General features: G+C 39.6%; 1 protein-coding gene and 1 long non-coding RNA gene across 7 annotated transcripts in view; both read left to right on the plus strand.

The window, feature by feature from the left end:
• Window positions 1–344: 344 nt before the first annotated feature.
• The window catches only part of CDC14B (cell division cycle 14B), a 92741-nt gene continuing 73350 nt past the window's right edge, over window positions 345–19735 (plus strand). For 5 of the 6 annotated variants that reach the window (XM_045562716.1, XM_045562722.1, XM_045562720.1 and 2 more), the window contains exon 1: window positions 409–580. In XM_045562716.1, coding sequence (XP_045418672.1) covers window positions 421–580 — 160 coding nt within the window. In that variant the 5' untranslated portion in view covers window positions 409–420. Of the gene's footprint in view, window positions 581–19735 lie in introns of all 6 variants that reach the window. The other variant, XM_045562715.1, reaches the window with a different exon arrangement.
• Window positions 7444–12955, plus strand: LOC123646077. Its single transcript, XR_006737787.1, has 3 exons — window positions 7444–7463; window positions 7795–7821; window positions 12902–12955. It is a non-coding gene; the product is annotated as an uncharacterized LOC123646077 (long non-coding RNA).

Raw genomic sequence — 19735 nt, forward strand, 5'->3', positions numbered from 1 at the left:
CTCGGACGCCTCCACAGCAACGTCCGCGGCCGCAGTGGGCGCGCGCGGTTACCCCGGACAGCCCCAGCCGCCGGCGGGGGCACCGTCGCCTCGGCCGCGCCACTGGGCTGCGGGCACCCGGGGGCGGGCTGGGGGCGCGGGCAGCGGCAGGAGGCGCTGTAGCTAGAGCTGCGGCGCGGGTCCCGTGGCGGCGGCGGCGGCGGCGGCGGCGGCGGGAGGGAGCGCGGCAGGCGCCGTGGGCCGGGCCCCTCCTGCGCGGCCGCCTCCCGCCGGGCTCGGCCGGCGCCCGCCATCCCCGCAGCGCCGCTCTGCGTCCGCTGCCCCGAGCGCCCGCCCGCGGGGCTGGCGGAGGCCTCGGCGGGCGAGCGGGCGCGCGGGGCCATGGTCGTGGCCCCCTGACGGGCCGCCGCCGCCGCCTCCATGAAGCGGAAGAGCGAGCGGCGGCCGTGCTGGGCCGCCGCGCCCCCCTGCCCGCGGCGCTGCTCGTCGACCTCGGCGGGCGTGAAGAAGAGCCGCAGCTCCACGCCGCAGGAACCGCACTGCCCGGACCGGCAGGACGACCTGTACCTGGACATCACCGGTGAGCCGGCGAGCGAGCGCGTGCCGGGGCACCCCGCACAGCCGCACCCCGCGCCGGGGTCCTAGCCCACCCACCCAGGCTGCCCGGGCGCCTCCACCCCCACCCCCATAAAAGCCCCAGCCGCCACACCCCCTTTAGGATCCAGCCTCCCTGGGAGCGCCTCCCTACCCCGAGTTCCTAGCTGCGTTTGCTGCCAGCTGTAACTTTATCCGCTGTGCACTCTGCTCCGGGAAAATGGACCGAGGGTCACCTTTCTAAATTGCGGGCGTCAGCTGGGCGCCTGGAATGTACAGTTCCTCCCCTCGGGCTCCTTCTGAGTTCTTGTAGATACATCCTCCTGGGGTTGCGAGCTCGCTTGGCCCTCACGTGAGTCCGAACCTCTCAATCAGCCCCAGAGGATTCCCCGAGCGCGCCTGGCGCGGGAGCTGCCCCTTTTTGGCGTTGGCCAAATCCCTTCTGCTGTGTAGAGAGATGGAGACCCGCCTGGGGCAGCGTTCCCGGCCAGGCCAGGCACCGAAGCCAGAGCCACTTTTCCTGGTTCTCACTGCGCTCTCCCTTCCCCAGCGCGCTCATACCCCAGCACACCTCGAGCCTCCTGGGGTTCATTGTCCTGGATGCATCAGGAAGGAAGGTGTCACGTTGATAGCATGTGAGCCAGTCTGCATGCTGAATGTCCAGAGTTGTCACTCTTGAGAACTCCCAGTCACCAGAGCAGGTAGAAATGTAGCCCTTCGATAGCTATTTTATCAGTGCTGATTCTACCATTCTTGGAGACTAATAAATCCAATTTGGCAGCTGTTAGGTTTGCTGGGATTGACACTGAAGCATGTGAAGGCACTAAATATGATGATGACTGTGGAAACGCTTTGTAAACAGCGTGTCTGTCTACGATTTTAGGGAATTCGCAGTCTGTTTGCTGGGGCGGGGAATGTGTCAACCTCTGTGTATGGCCTTTTAGAAAACTGTTTCCCGCCCTTAGACTTTGATAAACCAGGTAAGCTGGACTGGCAGGAACATTAATTTAGATGTATTTACAGAAACAAATTTAGGAGAAATTATATTCTAGGTTGATGGACAGTCTGGAAACTAAGGTCCGTTTTAAACGAAGTTGAGAGTAGAGTAGGTTTCTCAGTGTTGGGAGGCTGGCCCTTAGGAACTGAGGGCTGAAAGAGGAAGGAGTTACCTTAAGCACCTGTCCCTAGCTGGCACCTGCCCAAGTCCAGGGTAGGTGTTGGTGCTGCAGGAGGTGAAGCCTGCTTGCTGAGGCGGAGAATCCAGGTCCCTCCATGGTAGGAGTGGTGGGGCCTACACATTCTTTCTGCATTTTGTTATTTATACCTCCTGAAAGGATCTTTGTTCCATGGCATTTAATTTTAGGGAAAGTAGTGCTCTTACATGGTATAGTACTCTAATGCTAAAGGAGTATATAGAGACAAGTTGGTTTCACAGCTGCTGGTGTCCTTCTCTAGAGGCTACTACTGTTCCCAGTACTGTTCCCAACTACTGTTGTTTGTAAATCCTTCCAGAAGTAGAGTATGCATGCATATATTCTCCACCATACCCGTGCACAGTAGCATACAACTTGTTGTGCACATTGTTCTATTTTCACAGTTATTTCTTAGCAAAATGATTCTTCTGTATTGGTGCATACAAAACTGGCTTACTTGATTTACTTGCTTAGGCCAAAGTATATATGGTTTTAAAGAATAAAATCATAAAAAGAATGGATTTAAATGTATGTATAGACTTAAATGTTTCATAACTCATTTAGACAGCTCCCTGTTGATGAACAGTCTTGGTTGTTTCCAGTCAAAAAGGTTTTTGAGATTAAAGTCCTCCTTGATGGAGGTAAAATGTGATGTGGCTAGCCTTCGTGAGGCAGTGACCGATTAATTAATTTATGAAAATTTCACCAAGCAGAATTCTGACAGAGTTGGTGCTTGTATAAAATAAAAGTGTTTTCAGATTATAATCCCCGGTAATGGAAGGGTCTAATGCTCTAGCCTTAATGTAAGATAGCTCCAGGGGAGAAAAGGTCATAGTTAGCTTTCCCTAGGGTTTCTCCAGGTTTCCCTCAGTGATAGTCTTGACTTTCTGGAAAAATGATATAAGTCAGTCTGTTGTAGTGTGATATACAAGACAAATTAACTTTGGATGCAGGGTTTGGATTACTTTTTATCCAATTTGTGGGGAATGCTTGAGGCCTTGTCCTCAATGAATGGCAGCTAGTCCCTTCCTTTCCAACTCGTTTTTCCCTCCGCTTTTGTTTTCTTAGTTAATGTATTTTTAGTTTTAGTTTTTTAAATTTTTTTGTTTTGAGACAGAGTCTCACTCTTGCCCCAGATAGAGTGCAGTGGGGTCATCATAGCTCACTGCAGTTTCCAACACTTAGGCTCAAATGATCCTCCTGCCTCAGACTCCTCAGTAGCTGGGAATATAGGAACGTGCCACAATGCCCAGCTAATTTTTCTATTTTTAGTAGAGACAGGGTATTGCTTTTGCTCAGGCTCACAAACTCCTGAGCTCAAGGAATCCACCTGCCTTGGCCTCTCAGAGTGCTAGGATTACAAGTGTGAGCCATTGCGCCCAGCCTGTTTTCTTGACTTAGAAAGCAGTGCATGTATGCTTTTTAAATGGCAAACATTATCAAATGAGTTTTATAGATATAGTCTCCCTCCCCAGGTAATTTTTCCCCCTTTCATTTTCTATGCATATTCAAATTTCTAGAAATTGTGCCACACCAGCAAGAACAGTTCTCCTTTTAATGGCAGCATTGTATTACATTGTATGGCTGAATCATGATTTATTTAGTGGCAGTAAATAAATGGTTATATGGGAGTTTTCCAGTCCCTGTTGCAAACGGCTATAGTAGCATCAGTGTACCCATCTGCCTACACATGTGACTATACCAATAAAATAAATTTCTAGAAGTGAAAATGCCAGGCCAAAGTATGACTTATCCATTCATCAGAGGACTTTTGGGGTATTATGAATGATGCTGATTCATATACATGTTTTTGCAGGGACATACATTTTCAGTTCCTTTGGGTATATACCTAGGAGTAGAATGGCTGTGTCACATGGTAACTCCTCTAGTTTAATGCTCTGAGGACTTGCCAGACTCTTTTCCAAAGTGACTATACCATGAGCACTCTAACCAGCAGTGTACCAATTATTCCACATCCTTGCCAATACTTATTACTGGATTGTGAAGATTCTTTGACAGTGGAATAGGTTTGTAAATATTAATGCATGTTGTCACTTCTGCCACCCTGCTCTTAAATATAATTTTTTTTTTTACTTTATTCCCTTGACATTTTTACTGCAGCCTATTTAATCTGTAAATTGAATTCCTGTAGATCTCAGGATATTTCATGTGTGTATTTAATATAGGATACTTAATGCCTATTTTTGTTCCTGTTGTCCTTTGTTATGTGATCACTGTTGTATAGTGTCTAGCCAGCCACACCACTATACTGGGCATTTACTCTTACTAGGAGCAGACTAAAGGGTTTAATTCCCACCCGACCCCATGCACCTCCCATCTGGCCATTCAGTTCTTGCCATGTGCGATGACATGGATTTTTTGCATGAGCTGTATTCCTGGTGCAGTTCTAGTGCACCATGAGGACAAAAGGTCATAAAGACCGTGTAAACTGTAAATGTTAATGCTAAAAAGATACTGAGTAAAGATATCAGAATGAGTTGTTACCAGTCTAGGAAGCTGGGGGAAGTGAGGAGGTGAGGAGGGTTGTCAGTTGAATTTGGAAGTAGATAACTGTCAGGATGGGAGAAGTACCAAAGACAAAATGTTGGACACTGTCAGGCATTTGATTTTTCTGTGAACTTCCTTGATGCCAGAGGTCTGAATCTTTTTAATCTCTATTATCGCATCCCTTAAATAGGGCCCTCCATAAATGACAGTGCACATTCTCCTTTGCTTAGGAAAAAAAATTTTGAAGACTACTACATAATCTCTGTTTTCACAGATTATTTACAGGATGTAATAGGTGCAGAGCTTTGGTTTATTTCACTTCTTTATTTTTTAAATTTCTGATTAGTAAAGAAAACTGGTAATAGCTCCTGGCTAAAAGATTCTTAGTAGGTTGTATTAAATTCTTTATTTTTTTAAAGCTTTCCAGTGTTTGCCATGGTTTAGTTTTTAAAGAGTATCTACATTATTCAGTAAATAATTTTATTGGAGAAACTCTAGTTGAGGTCAAAGTTGTCATTTTGAAGATCTAACTAATGGTTGTGTACTGGATACTCATCAAATAAAATTAAACAGACAGCACTGCCCTCCCACCTCCCTTTCTTTTTAGGATCTTTAAAATTCACAGCAGACATCATTAGGCAGGGAAAATTTATTCATTAATTCAAGAAGTATTTATTGCATGCTTACTATGTAAAATAGTCATACATATTCATTGTAGCAATAGAAGGATATTTTTCTTGATAGAAAAGGAATGCTGTTACGTAGAGCACTGAGTCAAGGAGAAAAATTCATTTTCCTTCAAGTTTCATGATGTAGTATATTATTGAGTTTCAGGAATTGAAGCTCATCAAAGTATGCAGTGTTCATTTTTCTTCCTGCCTAGGACTTGTTTCTATGCTTACACTTAAGTTCGTGCATATGTAAATTTGCTTTCCTGATTTCGGTGCTTGCTTAATTCTTCAACATCTTCACTTCTGATGGTTCATGTTAGTTATCTGCTTTAAATCTAATTCCTTGGCATTCCAGCATCACACGTGGGCAAAAATTTAACAGTTTCAAATGTGACTCCTGAAATGGACATACAGAGTGGTTGGGCGTAGAGATGAAGGGATCGTAGAATAATTGGGCTACAGAAATGGTACTGATGCCAGGGAGTTGCCTGTCACTGCAAATTGTAATTGCTGTGTGCCTTTGAATGGGAATGAATTTTCTTAATTCCTGTTGGGGTTAGGGAGAGCTGAACTGAAACCACATTGTGGATTTTTAGAATGGAAGGAGGACAATGATGCATATAAATGATGCTTCTTGGAAAGTTCTGAGATAGTCTTGGGGAATCACTGAATTGGTAGGACAGGTGTTCTGTTGTTTTTTGGAAAGAATTTCAAGAGATGATGTAGAAATAACAAAACCCTCCACCTTCCTGCAAAAGAAGCCAAGGGCCAGAGATAAGTGATCTGGCCACATTGAGGCAGTTTCTTTTTGGCAAAGCTGTGACTACCTGACTTTTACTCTTGCCAGCAGATAAAGCCGCTTCACAGAGTTGTATTTAAATGATTCATTGGACATCTACTAGTTAGTGCTGTGCTACTTAGGCTAGTAGAGGAATAATTAGCAAGTGGATTTGGAAAAATGAGCAAAGCAAATACCCAGTTCAGGTCCTCTAGAGCTCCTACTGTTTTCCAGATAGACCATCATTGCAGCACCACTTTTCCAGATATTTCCTTCATTCAACAAATGCATTATGAATACCTGCTCTGCCAGGCTTTTTCCCCCACTTCAAGTGCTAAAAATAGAGCACTGCTGGAGATAGTCCCTGCTACTATGGAGTTTATGTTTTCCATGTTAATTGAGAAAATCTAATAATACTAGAAGGGTCTGAGGGAGACCTAGTGTATAGAGGGACCATATTTCAGTTGAAATCCGTGGGGAAGAAAAACACTGATTGAAGAGATTTTGAAGAGCCAATTCTATGAGGCCAACTAAACAAGTGGTTAGGCACAAGGCCACCGGGGAAAGCCAGTCTCTGGCCCACACTGAGATTGAGCACAGACGGATTATTAATAACCTTTTGGAGCCGTGATTCTCTCATCTGCCACAGATTTGTTGTGAGCATGAAGTGAAGGGGATGCATGTGTAGTGCCTGGCATGGTGCCCAGTTGATGGCCAGGGCTGCATCAATGTTCTCTGGTATCACACGCGTGACGGTAGCCTCGGGGACAAAGGGCAGGCTGAGACACAGTCATCACGGCTGGAAGGGTTTCAAGCTAAGAAGCAAACATTCCCCACATCCGTGTACTTGCACAAAAGGTTCAGTGAATCAGCACAGTGGAAATGCAGTGTGTTCCTCTCTCTGCTTGTGAGAGTGATCTCGGGACAGAAATGCTCCCCATGAGGCTGGCTCAGCGTTTGTCAGAGCAGCGGAGCAGGTTTGGCGCCGTGGTGATCATCCTTTCTGCCTTGAGAGAAATGTTACGGTTTCTCTTTATAAAGGTTCCCTGTAAAAGGAGGAATAAACCAAAGCTGTTACTTCATTCTTGAGGCTATTGTTATGTATTTTTATGTTATGTTATATTGAAGAGTTTGTATGTTGTAACTTGCAGCTAAGCTTATGGAAGGGGGCTCTTGAAGATGCAAAGGCCTCATGGGAGAGCCTCCGGTAGGAAATGAAACAAATATATGAAGTAACTTACTGCTAGAATATAAATTTTTCAGAGTGGTTAATGTAAAAAATGAGTATGACTTAGTATATCCGTTTTAAAATAGTATTTCATGGACTATTATCCAAAAGGTTTGAAACTGATGATGCATATTATTGGCAGACATGGCCTTTTTTGTTTTTTTTGTTTGTAAAACAAAGTGTGTTTCAAAGGGCCTTTCCATGCTTAATGTGTAGCAAAGAGATTCAAGTTATTTGGAAGGGTTGGGAGTCAGATATAAATAAGAAATTATATCTTTAAATCTATTTTTATTACCCTGGGAAAATTAATTTTAGTAGCCAGTATTTTGTTTTCCTTCCCATCTTAGCTACTGAATATTTTTAACCTAAATAAATCCTTAACGTTAAAATTATTTTTATAAGGATCTGTAAGTTGAAAACTTGGACAGACTTTATCTGCACGTCTCAGGGCTGGCTGTTCCTCACTTAGAACAGGCACATTTATGAATGAGGTAAGTAGGTGCCGGGTTGTTGAAGACAAATGTGAAGAGATTGTAGTAGAGACAGAGAAACTGGTTCACAGGAGCTAACTAATCTTCAAATATTGTTTCTCCCCACTATTCTTTGGTTTTTAGCTTCCAAAGTGAGTCATTTAATTTTTAGTTTTGTAAGAAGCACTGACTTCCATATTAGGCAGGGATTACTTGAGAAAGCATTTTCCAAAATAAAGTTGATTTTAACCTTCCTAAACTCAAGGATTTTTAACTGAAATATGTACATCTCATCTGCAGTCTCTAGTTAATATGAAAGTTTTACGCCCTTCTCTCTCTTTTTTTTCTATAGCTTTTCATGGATACTGCTCCAACAAAGGTATTCAGATCATTGACTACTTTGCAGTTCTTTCTCATGATTTTAAACTGTAGAATTTAATCTGTTAGTTGTGATTCTTGGTTCCGTCCTTTCCTGTTTGCTTGTCTTAAATTTAGTCTTAGGTAGCAGATTCAGTTTTCAGTAACTGTAGAGTATCTTTGGTATGTTTATGACTTAAGTTGAAATTTGTCTTTATATGAAAAGTTTTGTTGGTTTCTGTGTATAGATAATGCTGAAAGTAGTTTCTGTGATATTTCATTGTATTTAATATTAATTATGAATGCCAAGTTCTGAGTGGTGGATATTTTTGGTAATACTAAACTGTTTCTGTTTCATATGGATCTCACTTTTGTAGGCTTCTCCCAAAAGGATACTTAGAATGAGTTGTTACAACTGTAACAGCTATTCTTGATTTTTTTCCTAAGTTATTTAGTTCTTTCTAGGCATTTATTTGCCTAATGGACAGATTTATATCTTACTTACTGAGTCTGACAAGTGGGAAATCTCATGAAATGGTAACTTGAACTTGGGGAACAGGGAAGTCCTTTTATATTCTTTTTTTTTTTTAATTTAAAAAGTATTCTGATTTACTTATATTTTCAAGTTCCTCAAATAACGGCAGTAAGTAAAAGAAGAAATCTGAGTGGCCTCATATATATCTTTATCCAATTAAAAAATTTTAACTTTATTCTTGGTCTTTTATACAGCTCTTTTAATTCTTAGTATCATTTACATTCTAGAGGAGCAATCCTCTTAGAGAATGCTTTATTCATCAGTCAGTTAAAAATTTGGTCCCATTGCCTTTGAGTCTGAAAATCTGGATAAATTAATTCTGGTTGCATAATCTTGACTTCATTTCTCAGGTAGTTCACTTTTATAGCATTAAAATTTGGTTGGCAGTGTACTTTTTACAAAAGAAAAACATCTCGTTCCTGATGTTGATGATATTTGTTGTTCCTTCAGGTTCTCATTTGAAAGTAAAATTACTTTCTTGGCACTGCTGTGCAATTTATGACATTGATCTTTTCATACCCAATCCATAATGCTATAACATCATTACAGATTCTGAATTCTGCAAAGCCCTCTCTCTATTTTAGGACCATCTCAGCCAAATCATTCTCTGCATTTTGCTCATTTATACTCATTTGTATTTGTATGAATTGTGCTATGGAATTAATTCATGTGTCCATTCAACAAGTATTTATTGTGAAACTACTTTGAACAAGGAATTGAGCCAAGTGTTATAAAGCAAGGGGGGAAGAAACGTGACTTTTGCCCCTTTTCTCTGAAGATTAAGAAGGAAAACACTCTTAAGTCATCATCTCAATGAAGACAGGTAATGAAGGAATCATTCATTATGTAGTTTTGCTCCCTTCATTTAAACAGTGTCAGTTTGAGAGAATTTTGTGTTGGAAATGTCACTTGATAATTCTTATACAAAGTTAATCATTTTTCCAATATCTGGCGAAAATGATCTGTCTGATGGTATCTCTTTTTTTGTGTGTATGTGTGTGTGCATGTCTGTGTGTGCGTGTTTTAATCTTTAAAAGACATGAAGGAAAAGCTTCATTTTGGTATATAACTAATCATATATATTATATATATAAATATATGAATACATATAGTTAATAACTTACTGAAAACCCTATCTCTACTAAAACAGATTCAAAGTAAAAGGTCTACATTTCATTTAATTCTGTATCTCTAATTTGAGTCTTGAACTATCCCAGAGGATATCATTTAAAGTGAGATTCTTTGTTTATTCTTGGTAAGAAGTAATTACAGACCACCTCTTAGGCTGAATGTTGCTTCTTAAATTGAAGGCACTAAAGGTAAAGATTCCTAAATATTTCAGGAACTAGATTTAGTTGTGTGACTTGAGCTGAAAAGCATTCTGATTTTCGGATTCTTTTATGGGTGCTGAGGAAGAAATGCTTTGACATAAATGTATAACAATTCAAATTACGGTCTTAAATTTCTGGAAACTGTTCTCAATTTGCTCTTGGAATTTATTATTGTAATACTGTCATTAGATAGCTTGTTGGAAGCACCTAATACGTGAAACTGAAGCATGTTAACATGCATTTCTTTCGTTTTTGACAATGAACTGTCACAAAAGCTTTGAATTCAGCTAGCAAACATAACTGAGGCTCAGATTTTAACTCCACTATTACTAATAATATAGTCTAATTTTAACTGTGACTAAATGGCTTAACGCACAAATTCAATCAAGATACATTTGAGTGCATTTTATAGTCTCATCCATGCAGTTGCTGCTGCAAGAGCTGCAATAGAGATTTCAGACCTGACCACTGATCTCTGAGAAGTGACACTAGCACACAAAACTGGGCAAGACAAGGTATAACCTGGTGTTGCCAACTGTATTGCATGGAGGAGCTTCTGTAAATGGCAAGGCTAGTTAAATAAGATGGATGCCTCTGAATGAATGGGATCCTTGGAAAGGAGGTTTGAGCTGGGTTTTAAAGATTTTTCTTATTATCCCCTCCAGAACTATCAGGAACTGTTCTTGATCACGGTAATACCTGAGTCTGCTTTCTCCTCCTGAGTGATTGATTGCTGGGTGGGGATGGACTCTACCCCAGCATGAGGGTAATATCCTCTTCCTACCTCCCCAGACCTGTCCCGCATTGCTCTTTTATTCTGCCATTAACAAGCATTGAGACATGACATTTAACCTGAATTAAATAACACCTTTGCACCAAAATGAAAAAATAATGAAATCTCTCTTACTGGGGAGGGCAAACATACCTCAATGTACCCTTTATCCATTTGGACCTATCTATTTAGGTTGTTTTGATCAAATAAATTTTTATAGCTTAAATCTGTGGATTCAGAAGATAACCATTTCCAGCCACAGTACTACAGGAATTTTTTTCATAATGTTACAGTTTGGGGAATTTCCAAAATAAAGACGGGGTATATTCTGAAAGCTAACCAATAAAATCGGACCTTTTTTCCAAAGCTTTGTGTTAAGAACTCTTATTTTAAAATGATTTCAGAGAACAAATATTATTCTAATATAGAGGTTTATGAATAGAAATATTAAATTTCATTATTTTATGCTATAAAAGCATTAATGCCAATTTTGTGTGTACCTGTTACACACCCCATTTAACATAACCCTATGCAATAGTGTTTTGTTGTAATTATATTGTTTTTGAAATATTTTACTGAAACCAAGTAGGCATATATAAAACTGCAGTCAGTGTCTTGTTTTGTGTTCCCCCAGAACAGATACTGAGTCAAGGATTCCAGTGCAAGTACTTCCTTTGGGAATGGTCCCAGCCAGGAAGCACTGGAACGGGAGTGGGGAGGTGAGCTGGTGAGGAAAGGCAGGCAACCCAAGGAAGTTACCACTGTGGTAGCTGGAGCTGGATCCCACATGCTTCAGAGTTAACCTAACAGGCTTGAGGGGGCTGGGTTATTTATATTCCAGTCACTGCTGGACGGCTGCTGGGGTGGGGCGAGTGATGATTTTCAAATGCTGTGAGGGTGGACAGAAATGGATCTATAGGCCAGAGGTGCAATTGGAAACCGTGCTGAAAGTGGGGAGGGGACATGAGTGGTTCTTAAAGTACCTGCTGCATTCTAGTATGTTACTGTTAATTTTTTCCTTAGTGCTGTTATTGTAAGTTCTTAGCTAGTTAGCGCTCAACCACTACCCCAAGTTGAGTGTGTTATTGTCACTATGTTGTGTCCTGGTGGGGCATTTTTGACAGCTAGTGTTGAGAAAAGGTGTGCATGTGACTGCAGGTTTGTTAGACCCAATGGAAGAGTAGGTGCTAAGCTGGATGGTTCTGAGGAGAGCTGAATGAGTCCCTTTCAAGGAAATGTTTAAGGAAGCCAGGCGAAGATCAGTGTGCAATTAAGGACTGTTGGCACTTGTTTGATTTTCATGAAAGGCTTTATAAACATCACTGTAGCTTAGAGATTTGACTAATAATTGTGTGATTAGAAGAATTATGGCCAGTGACAGGTCCTGACTTCAGTGAATGTGAAGTGACTGGAAGAGCTGAGCCATTGCCAATGTAGAATGCCAGGAATGGATCTCCATGGAGACTTTGCAGATTCAGTTCAAGTTCCATTTCCAGGAACAACTTGTCCTTAGCTAAATGGAGTCTGTGGCTAAACGATGAGTCTGTGCATGTAAAGTCAACCACTTTAAGTCTTTTCTTTCTAACAAGGCCAGATAACAAGTAAATAGGTATTCTTGGGAATGTTTCAAAGTAAATAAATCTGCTGGTTTAATTCTTCAGGAGTTTATAATCTGTGTATCATATGCTTGTAGGAAGTGTTACACAGATGGGCAATGGGAAAATCACAAGTTATCATATGTGGCATAATTCAGTGCTATTTTCCATAGGTACCTTTTTGGATGCTTTCCTCACTTGTATTAAAACCTTTTCATTTTTTCTTTGGAAATAATTCAGTCTGTTGTTCTTAGTAGAGGGGAACGTAAGTCATACTGCTAACCTTATAAGAGGTGGAATTTAACAATGCTCACGTTTCCACATGGGATCAAGATTCAATAATAAAACCCTTGACTTTGGAAGCATGATAATTTTAGAAATAATTTTTCTTCTGTTTCTTGAATATCAGTTGGCAGCTCTTAGAACTTACTTGAGTTAGTGATGGTGATCTTCCTCCCCTTAAGCTTGTTCCACACACTTGAGGTGTAGTCATGATTCTGGGTTCATGACACATTCATCATTGGTCCATGTGTGGCTCTTTGTTAGGCATCCTGTGTTTTTCAAACATGGCTCACTAGATAGCACTAATACCCCTTCATCTAGAGTTGCATCTCTTTAGTTTTTAATTTTATTTATTATTTGAATAGATAATATATGCACTTGGTTCAAAATTCAAGATAGAAGCACAGACAGGTTTTCTTATTTTCCCTCTCCAAAATCAGTCAACATTATTAACCTCTCATATCTTACAAGATTTCTATGTATTTATAAATATGTGTGTATGTATTTATGTGTGTTTGTATGCCCTCGTACAAATTACAGCACATCATTCCCACTGTCCTTCGCTTTTGCTTTCTGGCTGCTCTTAGGTCACTCAGTGAGCATGGAACTGGAGCAAAGGGAGACGGAGGATCTCAGTGGATGGTTAAGCTTCTGGTTTCCGTGCAGCAGCTGGTTGGAAGCTGATGGTTTCAAGCTGCTCTAGGTTGAGATGCGATGATACTAGCCTCTGTGTAGTCAGTGTCTGTTCCATGCTAAGACCTATGTCTCTTTCCCAACCCCAAATAAAGTTTCTGTGATATAGGTGCTCATTGTTTTTTGTTTTTTTTTTTTTTAAGAAAAAAGCAGAGAAGAAAAAAAATCATTAGTGATTCTAATAATAGCAAGGGTGTTTATTAGTTAGGTTAGACTTGGTTATGTTGTAATAACCAACAAGCCCCCCAAATCTCAGCAGCTTAAAATAAGGTTAATTCTTGTTTCTGTTTCAGATCTGCTGGGTCAGCAGGGGTTCTGTTTGCTGAGACTGCTTGGGGACCTAGGCTGAGGAGCAGCAGTCTTCTCAGTATTGCTGGTCCCTGTGCCAGAGGAAAAAGAGTGGTGGAGCCTCTAGAATCAACAATTAAATGCTTTTTTCCACTCAGAATTCATCAAATGGTTCCACCCAACAACAAAGGGGCTGGAATGTGCCTGTTAGGCAGGGAGCCAGAAATATTTGGTAAACAGCATAAATGACTACCACATTTTAGCCTTTTAGATTATTCAGTCCATCTTTAGATACACAGATACGTCTATAGAGAAGTGTGTTTTCATATCAATAAGATAAATGTTACAAATATTATTATATCATTACTTTTTCCCTTTTCATATATTGCAGTAGAATCTTTTATTGTCATAAACAAACATATAGCTACATATGGGTTGTTGTTTTTTAAGAGATAAGGGTCTCACTATGTTGCCTAGGCTGCTCTTGAATTCCTGGCCTGGCCTCAAGTGATCCTCCCTCTTCAATCTCCTGAGTAGCTGGGACTGTAAGTATGCACCACCATTTCCAGCTTAAACATGGATATCTTTTTTTAGTGGATGCATATTGTTCCATTTTACGGTTGTATAATAATCTATCTCCTTGTGGATCATCTGTTGAGAAAAATGTAGATGAATTCATTTGCATAAAATTGGGTAGAGAATTGGGTTGTGAACTTGCCCACCAAGCCATGGATTCCTGTTACAGTTTCTAGGTTGTGAATACACTCTCTATGTAGAATGCCCTCTTCTTATCCCATTCATCTTCCCCATAAGGTACTTTTTATAATTTTTTACACTTGATATTTTGGGTAGGTAAATAAATTCACATGTTTCTGAGAACAAGTATAAAGTGAACAGTCTCTGCCAGCCCCTCCCTGCCCCCATTTGTCCAGTTCTTCCCACCCTTCTATCCCTCACAGATTTCAGTTTCTCATGTTTCCCTCCAGAGTTTTTTTAAAAAACATATTTATAAAAAATAGAGATTCTTTTAAAAATTATTAACAACTTGTCTATTTTGGAATAATTTTAGATTTACAGAAAAGTTAGAGATAACACAGCTCACCCAGTTTCCCCTAATGTTAACATCTTATATTACCACAACACATTTGTCACAACTGAGAAACACATTGATGTGAACTATTAACTAAACTCCAGACTTTATTTGGATTTCCCAGGTTTTTCATAAATATATTTTTTCTGCTCCAGGACAAACTACAGGATACTACATTCCGTTAAATAGATTCTTTTGAACTGAAAGATATCATATTCTGAACATGGTTCTGCACCTTGCTTTTCGATAAACCATATTTCATTGATTCTAAAATACAATAGAATATAATGATTATTTTAAGTACTTCTAAGAAAGGAAAAATGCTTCCAGTTGTAAGTTACTGATTGTAAGATACAGCATAATTTCAGAGATGTTCAAATCTGAAAAAACATACATCTTAGAATTGATGGAATATGATATACCTTGGAGAGGTTTCAACTGTATTTCATGTAGTTTCCTCACTCTTTTTTATAGCTTCATAGAATTTCACTTTGTAATGTACATAAGGTCTATAATCAAGCCCTTATTGATATTCATTTGGATTATTTTCAGTCTTTAGCTATAAAAATGCTGTATTTAATAACTTGGTACATGTCATTTCATATATGTATGGATCTGTATAGGGAGTGATGTTTCAAAAGTGAATGGCTGAGTTAGAGGTATATATATTTGTCATTTTGATGGAAGTTATACCAATTTACAATTCCACTAACAATCTATGAGAGTACTTATTTTTTTTAATAATTTCACAAATGGAGTGGGTCACCAAACTTTAATATTTTTGCCAATCTGATAGGTGGAAAATTATAATTTCAATGTAGTTTTCATTTGTATTCTCTTCTGAGTATAAGTTGAGGTTCTGAAAACTGACTATAAATATCCTTTGCTCATTTTTCTTTCTTTCTTTCTTTTTTTTGTTTTTTGAGTCAGGGTCTTGCTCTGTCACTGGGGCTAGAGTACAGTGGTACCATCATAGCTCACTGCCACCTCAAACTCCTGGGCTCCAGCCATCCTCTTGCCTCAGCCTTCCAAGTAGCTGGGACTACAGACATGCGCCACCATGCCCAGTTAATTTTTTTATTTTTTGTAGAGGTGGGATCTCACTCTTGCTCGGGCTGGTCTTGAACTCCTGGGCTCAAGTGATCCTTCTGCGTTAGCCTCCCAAAGTCCTAGGATTACAGGCCTGAGCCACCACGCCTGGCCCCTTTGCTCATTTTTTCTACTGGGCTGCTGTTTCGAATTTTTATGCATTAGGCTCTTTCAAAATTAGGGAAATTATTATCTGTGATGAATTATAAATATGTTTTCCATTTGTCATTTACCTGTTGATTTACTTATACTTGTGGTAGTGATGTGTGTTTACCACGCAAAGTTTATAGCTAACCCTGCTAATCTTTTCTCTTATGGCTTCTGGATTTTAAGTCACAGACTCAATAAAGTTATTAAGGAATTCTCCTGTGTTTTCTTCCATTTCTCCCATTCTGGCCTTTATGCTACTGTTCTCATGAATTTTATTTTTACATATATTATAAGCCCCACTATTATGTTTGTTAATTACTTTTGTTAAAATAGTCATCTTTTAAAGAGATTTAAATAAGAACAATAAGGCTTACATATTTATCCATGTAGTTAGCATCTCTGGTGCCATTCATTCCTTTGTATAAATCTAGATTTCCAACTGGTATTTTCCTTCTACCTGAAGGATGTCTTTTAACATTTTTTATAGTGCACATCTGCTAGTGATGAACTCTTTCATCTTTTGAATGTCTAAAAATGCCTTCATTGTGCCTTTGTTTTTGAAAGATTTTTGCTTAGTATTGAACTCCAGGTTTACATTCTTCTTTTTTCTTTCAGTACTTTAAAGATGTTGCTCTACTGTCTTATCAGTTGCATTGGTCCCAACAAGAAATATGAGAGCCGTATCTTTGTTTTCTCTATCTGTAATATGTACTTTTTCTCTGGATGCTTTTTTTTTTTTTTTTGAGACAGAGTCTCGCTCTGTTGCCTGGGCTAGAGTCCCGTGGCATCAGCCTAGCTCACAGCAATCTCAAACTCCTGGGCTCAAGCGATCCTTCTGCCTCAGCCTCTGCAGTAGCTTACTGGGACAACAGGCATGCACCACCATGCCCAGCTAAATTTTTCTATATATTTTTAGTTGTCCAGCCAATTTCTTTCTATTTTTAGTAGAGATGGTGTCTCGCTGTTGCTCAGGCTGGTCTCTGGCTGCTTTTAGGATTTTCTCTTTATCACTGGTTTTGAGCAGTTTGATTATGGTGTGCATTGGTGTAGTTTTCTTCATGTTTCTTGTGCTTGAGATTCATTGAATTTCTTGGATCTGAGGGTTTGTAGAGTTCATCAATTTAGAAAGTTTTCAGCCATTACTTCTAAACATTTTTTTCTGCCTTCCCCTCCTTAATATACAATTATCTGTTTATAAGGCCATTTAAGCCATCCCATAGCTCACTCATGTTCTTTTCATTTTTTTGTATTTTCCCCCTATTGCTATGCCTTCAAGTTCACTAATCTTCTTTTCTCCTATATCTTATCTGCCATTAATTGCATCCAGTATATTTTTCCTCTCATACATTATAGTTTTCATCCTCAGAAACTTTCAGTTTGGGCTAGTTTTATATCTTCGATGTCTCTGCCTTTTTTTTTGTTAAGAGTTCTGTTGAGATATAATTCACATGCCATACCGTTCACCATTTTAAAGTGTATATTTCAATGGGTTGTTTTATGAATGGTATATTTTATATAGTATTTAAATGTTAAATATTTAATTTTAAGTATTTTAAAAGCCGTATTTGATAAATAGTATATTTATAGAGTTGTGCACCTGTCATCATAATCTGATTTTAGTACATTTTCATTACCCCTCCCAAAATACTTGCACCCAGTAGCAGCTACTCCCCCTTCCCTTTACATCCATCTCAAGGCCTGGGAAACTACTAATCTACTTTCTGTCACTATAAATTTCCTATTTTGGATATTTCATATAAATGGGATCATACCATTTATGGTCTTTTCTGACTAGTATTTTTCACACAGTATAATGTTTGTGAGGTTCATCCATTTTGTGGCATGTGTCAGTACTTTATTCCTTTTATGGCTGAATAATATTACATTGTATGACTGTCACATGTTGTTTATTCATCAGTTGATGGACATTTGAGTTGTTTCTACTTTTAGACTATTATGAATAATGCTGCTGTGAACATTCGTAGAGAAGTTTTCATGTGCACATATAATTTTACTACTTACTGAATATATGGAATATAGTTATAACTTTTAATGCTCTGCTCTGCTAATACTAACTTGTGTATCAGTTCTGAGTCCGTTTTAATTGACTATTTTCTTCTTTATGGGCCATGCTTATCTGCTTCTTTTTATGCCTGGCAATCTTTGATTAGATGCCAAATTTTATCTTAGTGGATGCTAAATATTTTTGTATTTTTGTAAATCTTCTTGAGCTTTGTTCAGTAGCCAAGGTACTTGGTAACAGTCTGATACTTTCAAGTCTTTTGTTATTTGTTAGGGGGACCTGGATCAGTGCTTAGTTCAGGGCTAATCATTACTCACTTTTGAGGTAAGATCTTCCTGAGTGCTCTATCCCTGCAGTCCCCAACCTCTGGACTGATACCGATCTGTGGCCTGTTAGGAGCCAGGCCGCACAGCAGGAGGTGAACAGAGTTCAGCGAGGATGCTTCCTCTGTCTCTGCTCCCCATCGCTGGCATCACCACATGAGCTCTGCCTCCTGTCAGATCAGCGGTGGGGCATTAGATTCTCATAGGAGCATGAACCCTACTGTAAACTGCCCACGCAAGAGATCTAGGTTGCACGCTTTTTATGAGACTCTAATGCCTGATTATTTGAGGTGCAGCTGAGGCGGTGATACCAGCTCTGGGGAGTGGCTGCAAATACAGATTATCATTAGCACAGAGGTTTGTATAATTATTTCATTATATATTGTAATAATAGAAATAAGGTGCACAGTAATGTAATGTGCTTGAGTCATCTCGAAACCATCCTCCCTGGCCGCCCCCCCCACCACCACCATACTCCTCCCTGGTCTGTGGAAAAATTGTCTTCCACGAAACTGGTCCCTGGTGCCAAAAAGGTTGAGCACTGCTCTTCTATCCAGTGTCCCGTGATTTAGGAGTTTTCACATAATGGCTGCTGAGGACAAACACTCTTCCCAGCCTGTGTGAGTATCAGACACTGTTTGCTCTAATCCTTTGAGAGGCTTCTTTCTTGGGTCTTCAGTAGTTTCCTCACACGCATGTGGTGTAGTCTGCTAAATACTCGGGAGCCTTTGCAGATCTCTAGGCTTCTCTGTGCAGCTTTCTTCACGTTGGTCCCATGAGCTCTTGCTGCCTTGGTGTCCCCAGATTCAGGTTCATCTCCTCAAGTCAGGGAATTTGCCAGATTCTGCCTGAGTTTATCGTCTTTGTGCACCAGCAGTAAACTGAGGCAAATGCAGGGCTCATCTTTTAGTTTCCTGTGTCTCAGGGATTGCTTGTATCCTTCATTGCTTGATATCCATTGTCTTGAAAAACATTTAATTTATTTTGTCTGTTTTTGAAAATTGTTGTTTTTTCAGGGGGAATAATAAATCTGGTTCCTGTAACTCCAGCTTGGCTAGCAGTAGAAATCCTGTGTTTTCTTATAAATTTTATGTTTTCATTTTCTTACATTTACATATTTTGTTCATTTAAATTCACTCTGCTATGAGGTCACAGAGCCACTTTTATTTATTTTTTCAGGTGATGGCTACCTAATACCATTTATTTACTTGACATCTGGTTTGATTTACCATCTTTATCATGTATTATGTTCCTGAACGTGTCTGGGTCTGAGGATTTCTATTGTATGTGTCTGTCAGGTACCAGCAACACTCTGTTTTCATAATAGAGGCCTTTGAATATATTTTTATATCTGGGGGTGCTAGTCCTTTCTAAAGCTCTTTTTTTTCTTTTCCAGCTTTCCCTCCAGCTATTTTTATTTGTTTGTTCTTATTTTTCCATATGAACTTTAGTATGAATTTGCCTATTCCATAAACAAACCAAAGAATCCTTTTAATTATTTATATGATCTAACTTAGGGAGAAAAAAATTCTTTATAATGATGACTCTTCTAGTCACAAACATGGTATGTCTTTTTGTTTGCTCAGGTCTTCTTTTGGGTTCCTCAGTAATGTGTTAAAATTTCATAGAGTTCTTGCACATTACTTGTTAAACATTTTACTAGGTATTTAGTCTGTGTTGTTAACTATTAATGTTATAAATGGGATTGGTTTCCCTTCTGTTTTATTTCACATATTAACCATTCTCTGAACAGTTAACTGAACTC

The sequence above is a fragment of the Lemur catta genome, chromosome 10 (assembly GCF_020740605.2).
Source record: "Lemur catta isolate mLemCat1 chromosome 10, mLemCat1.pri, whole genome shotgun sequence".
Lineage (NCBI taxonomy): Eukaryota > Metazoa > Chordata > Mammalia > Primates > Lemuridae > Lemur > Lemur catta.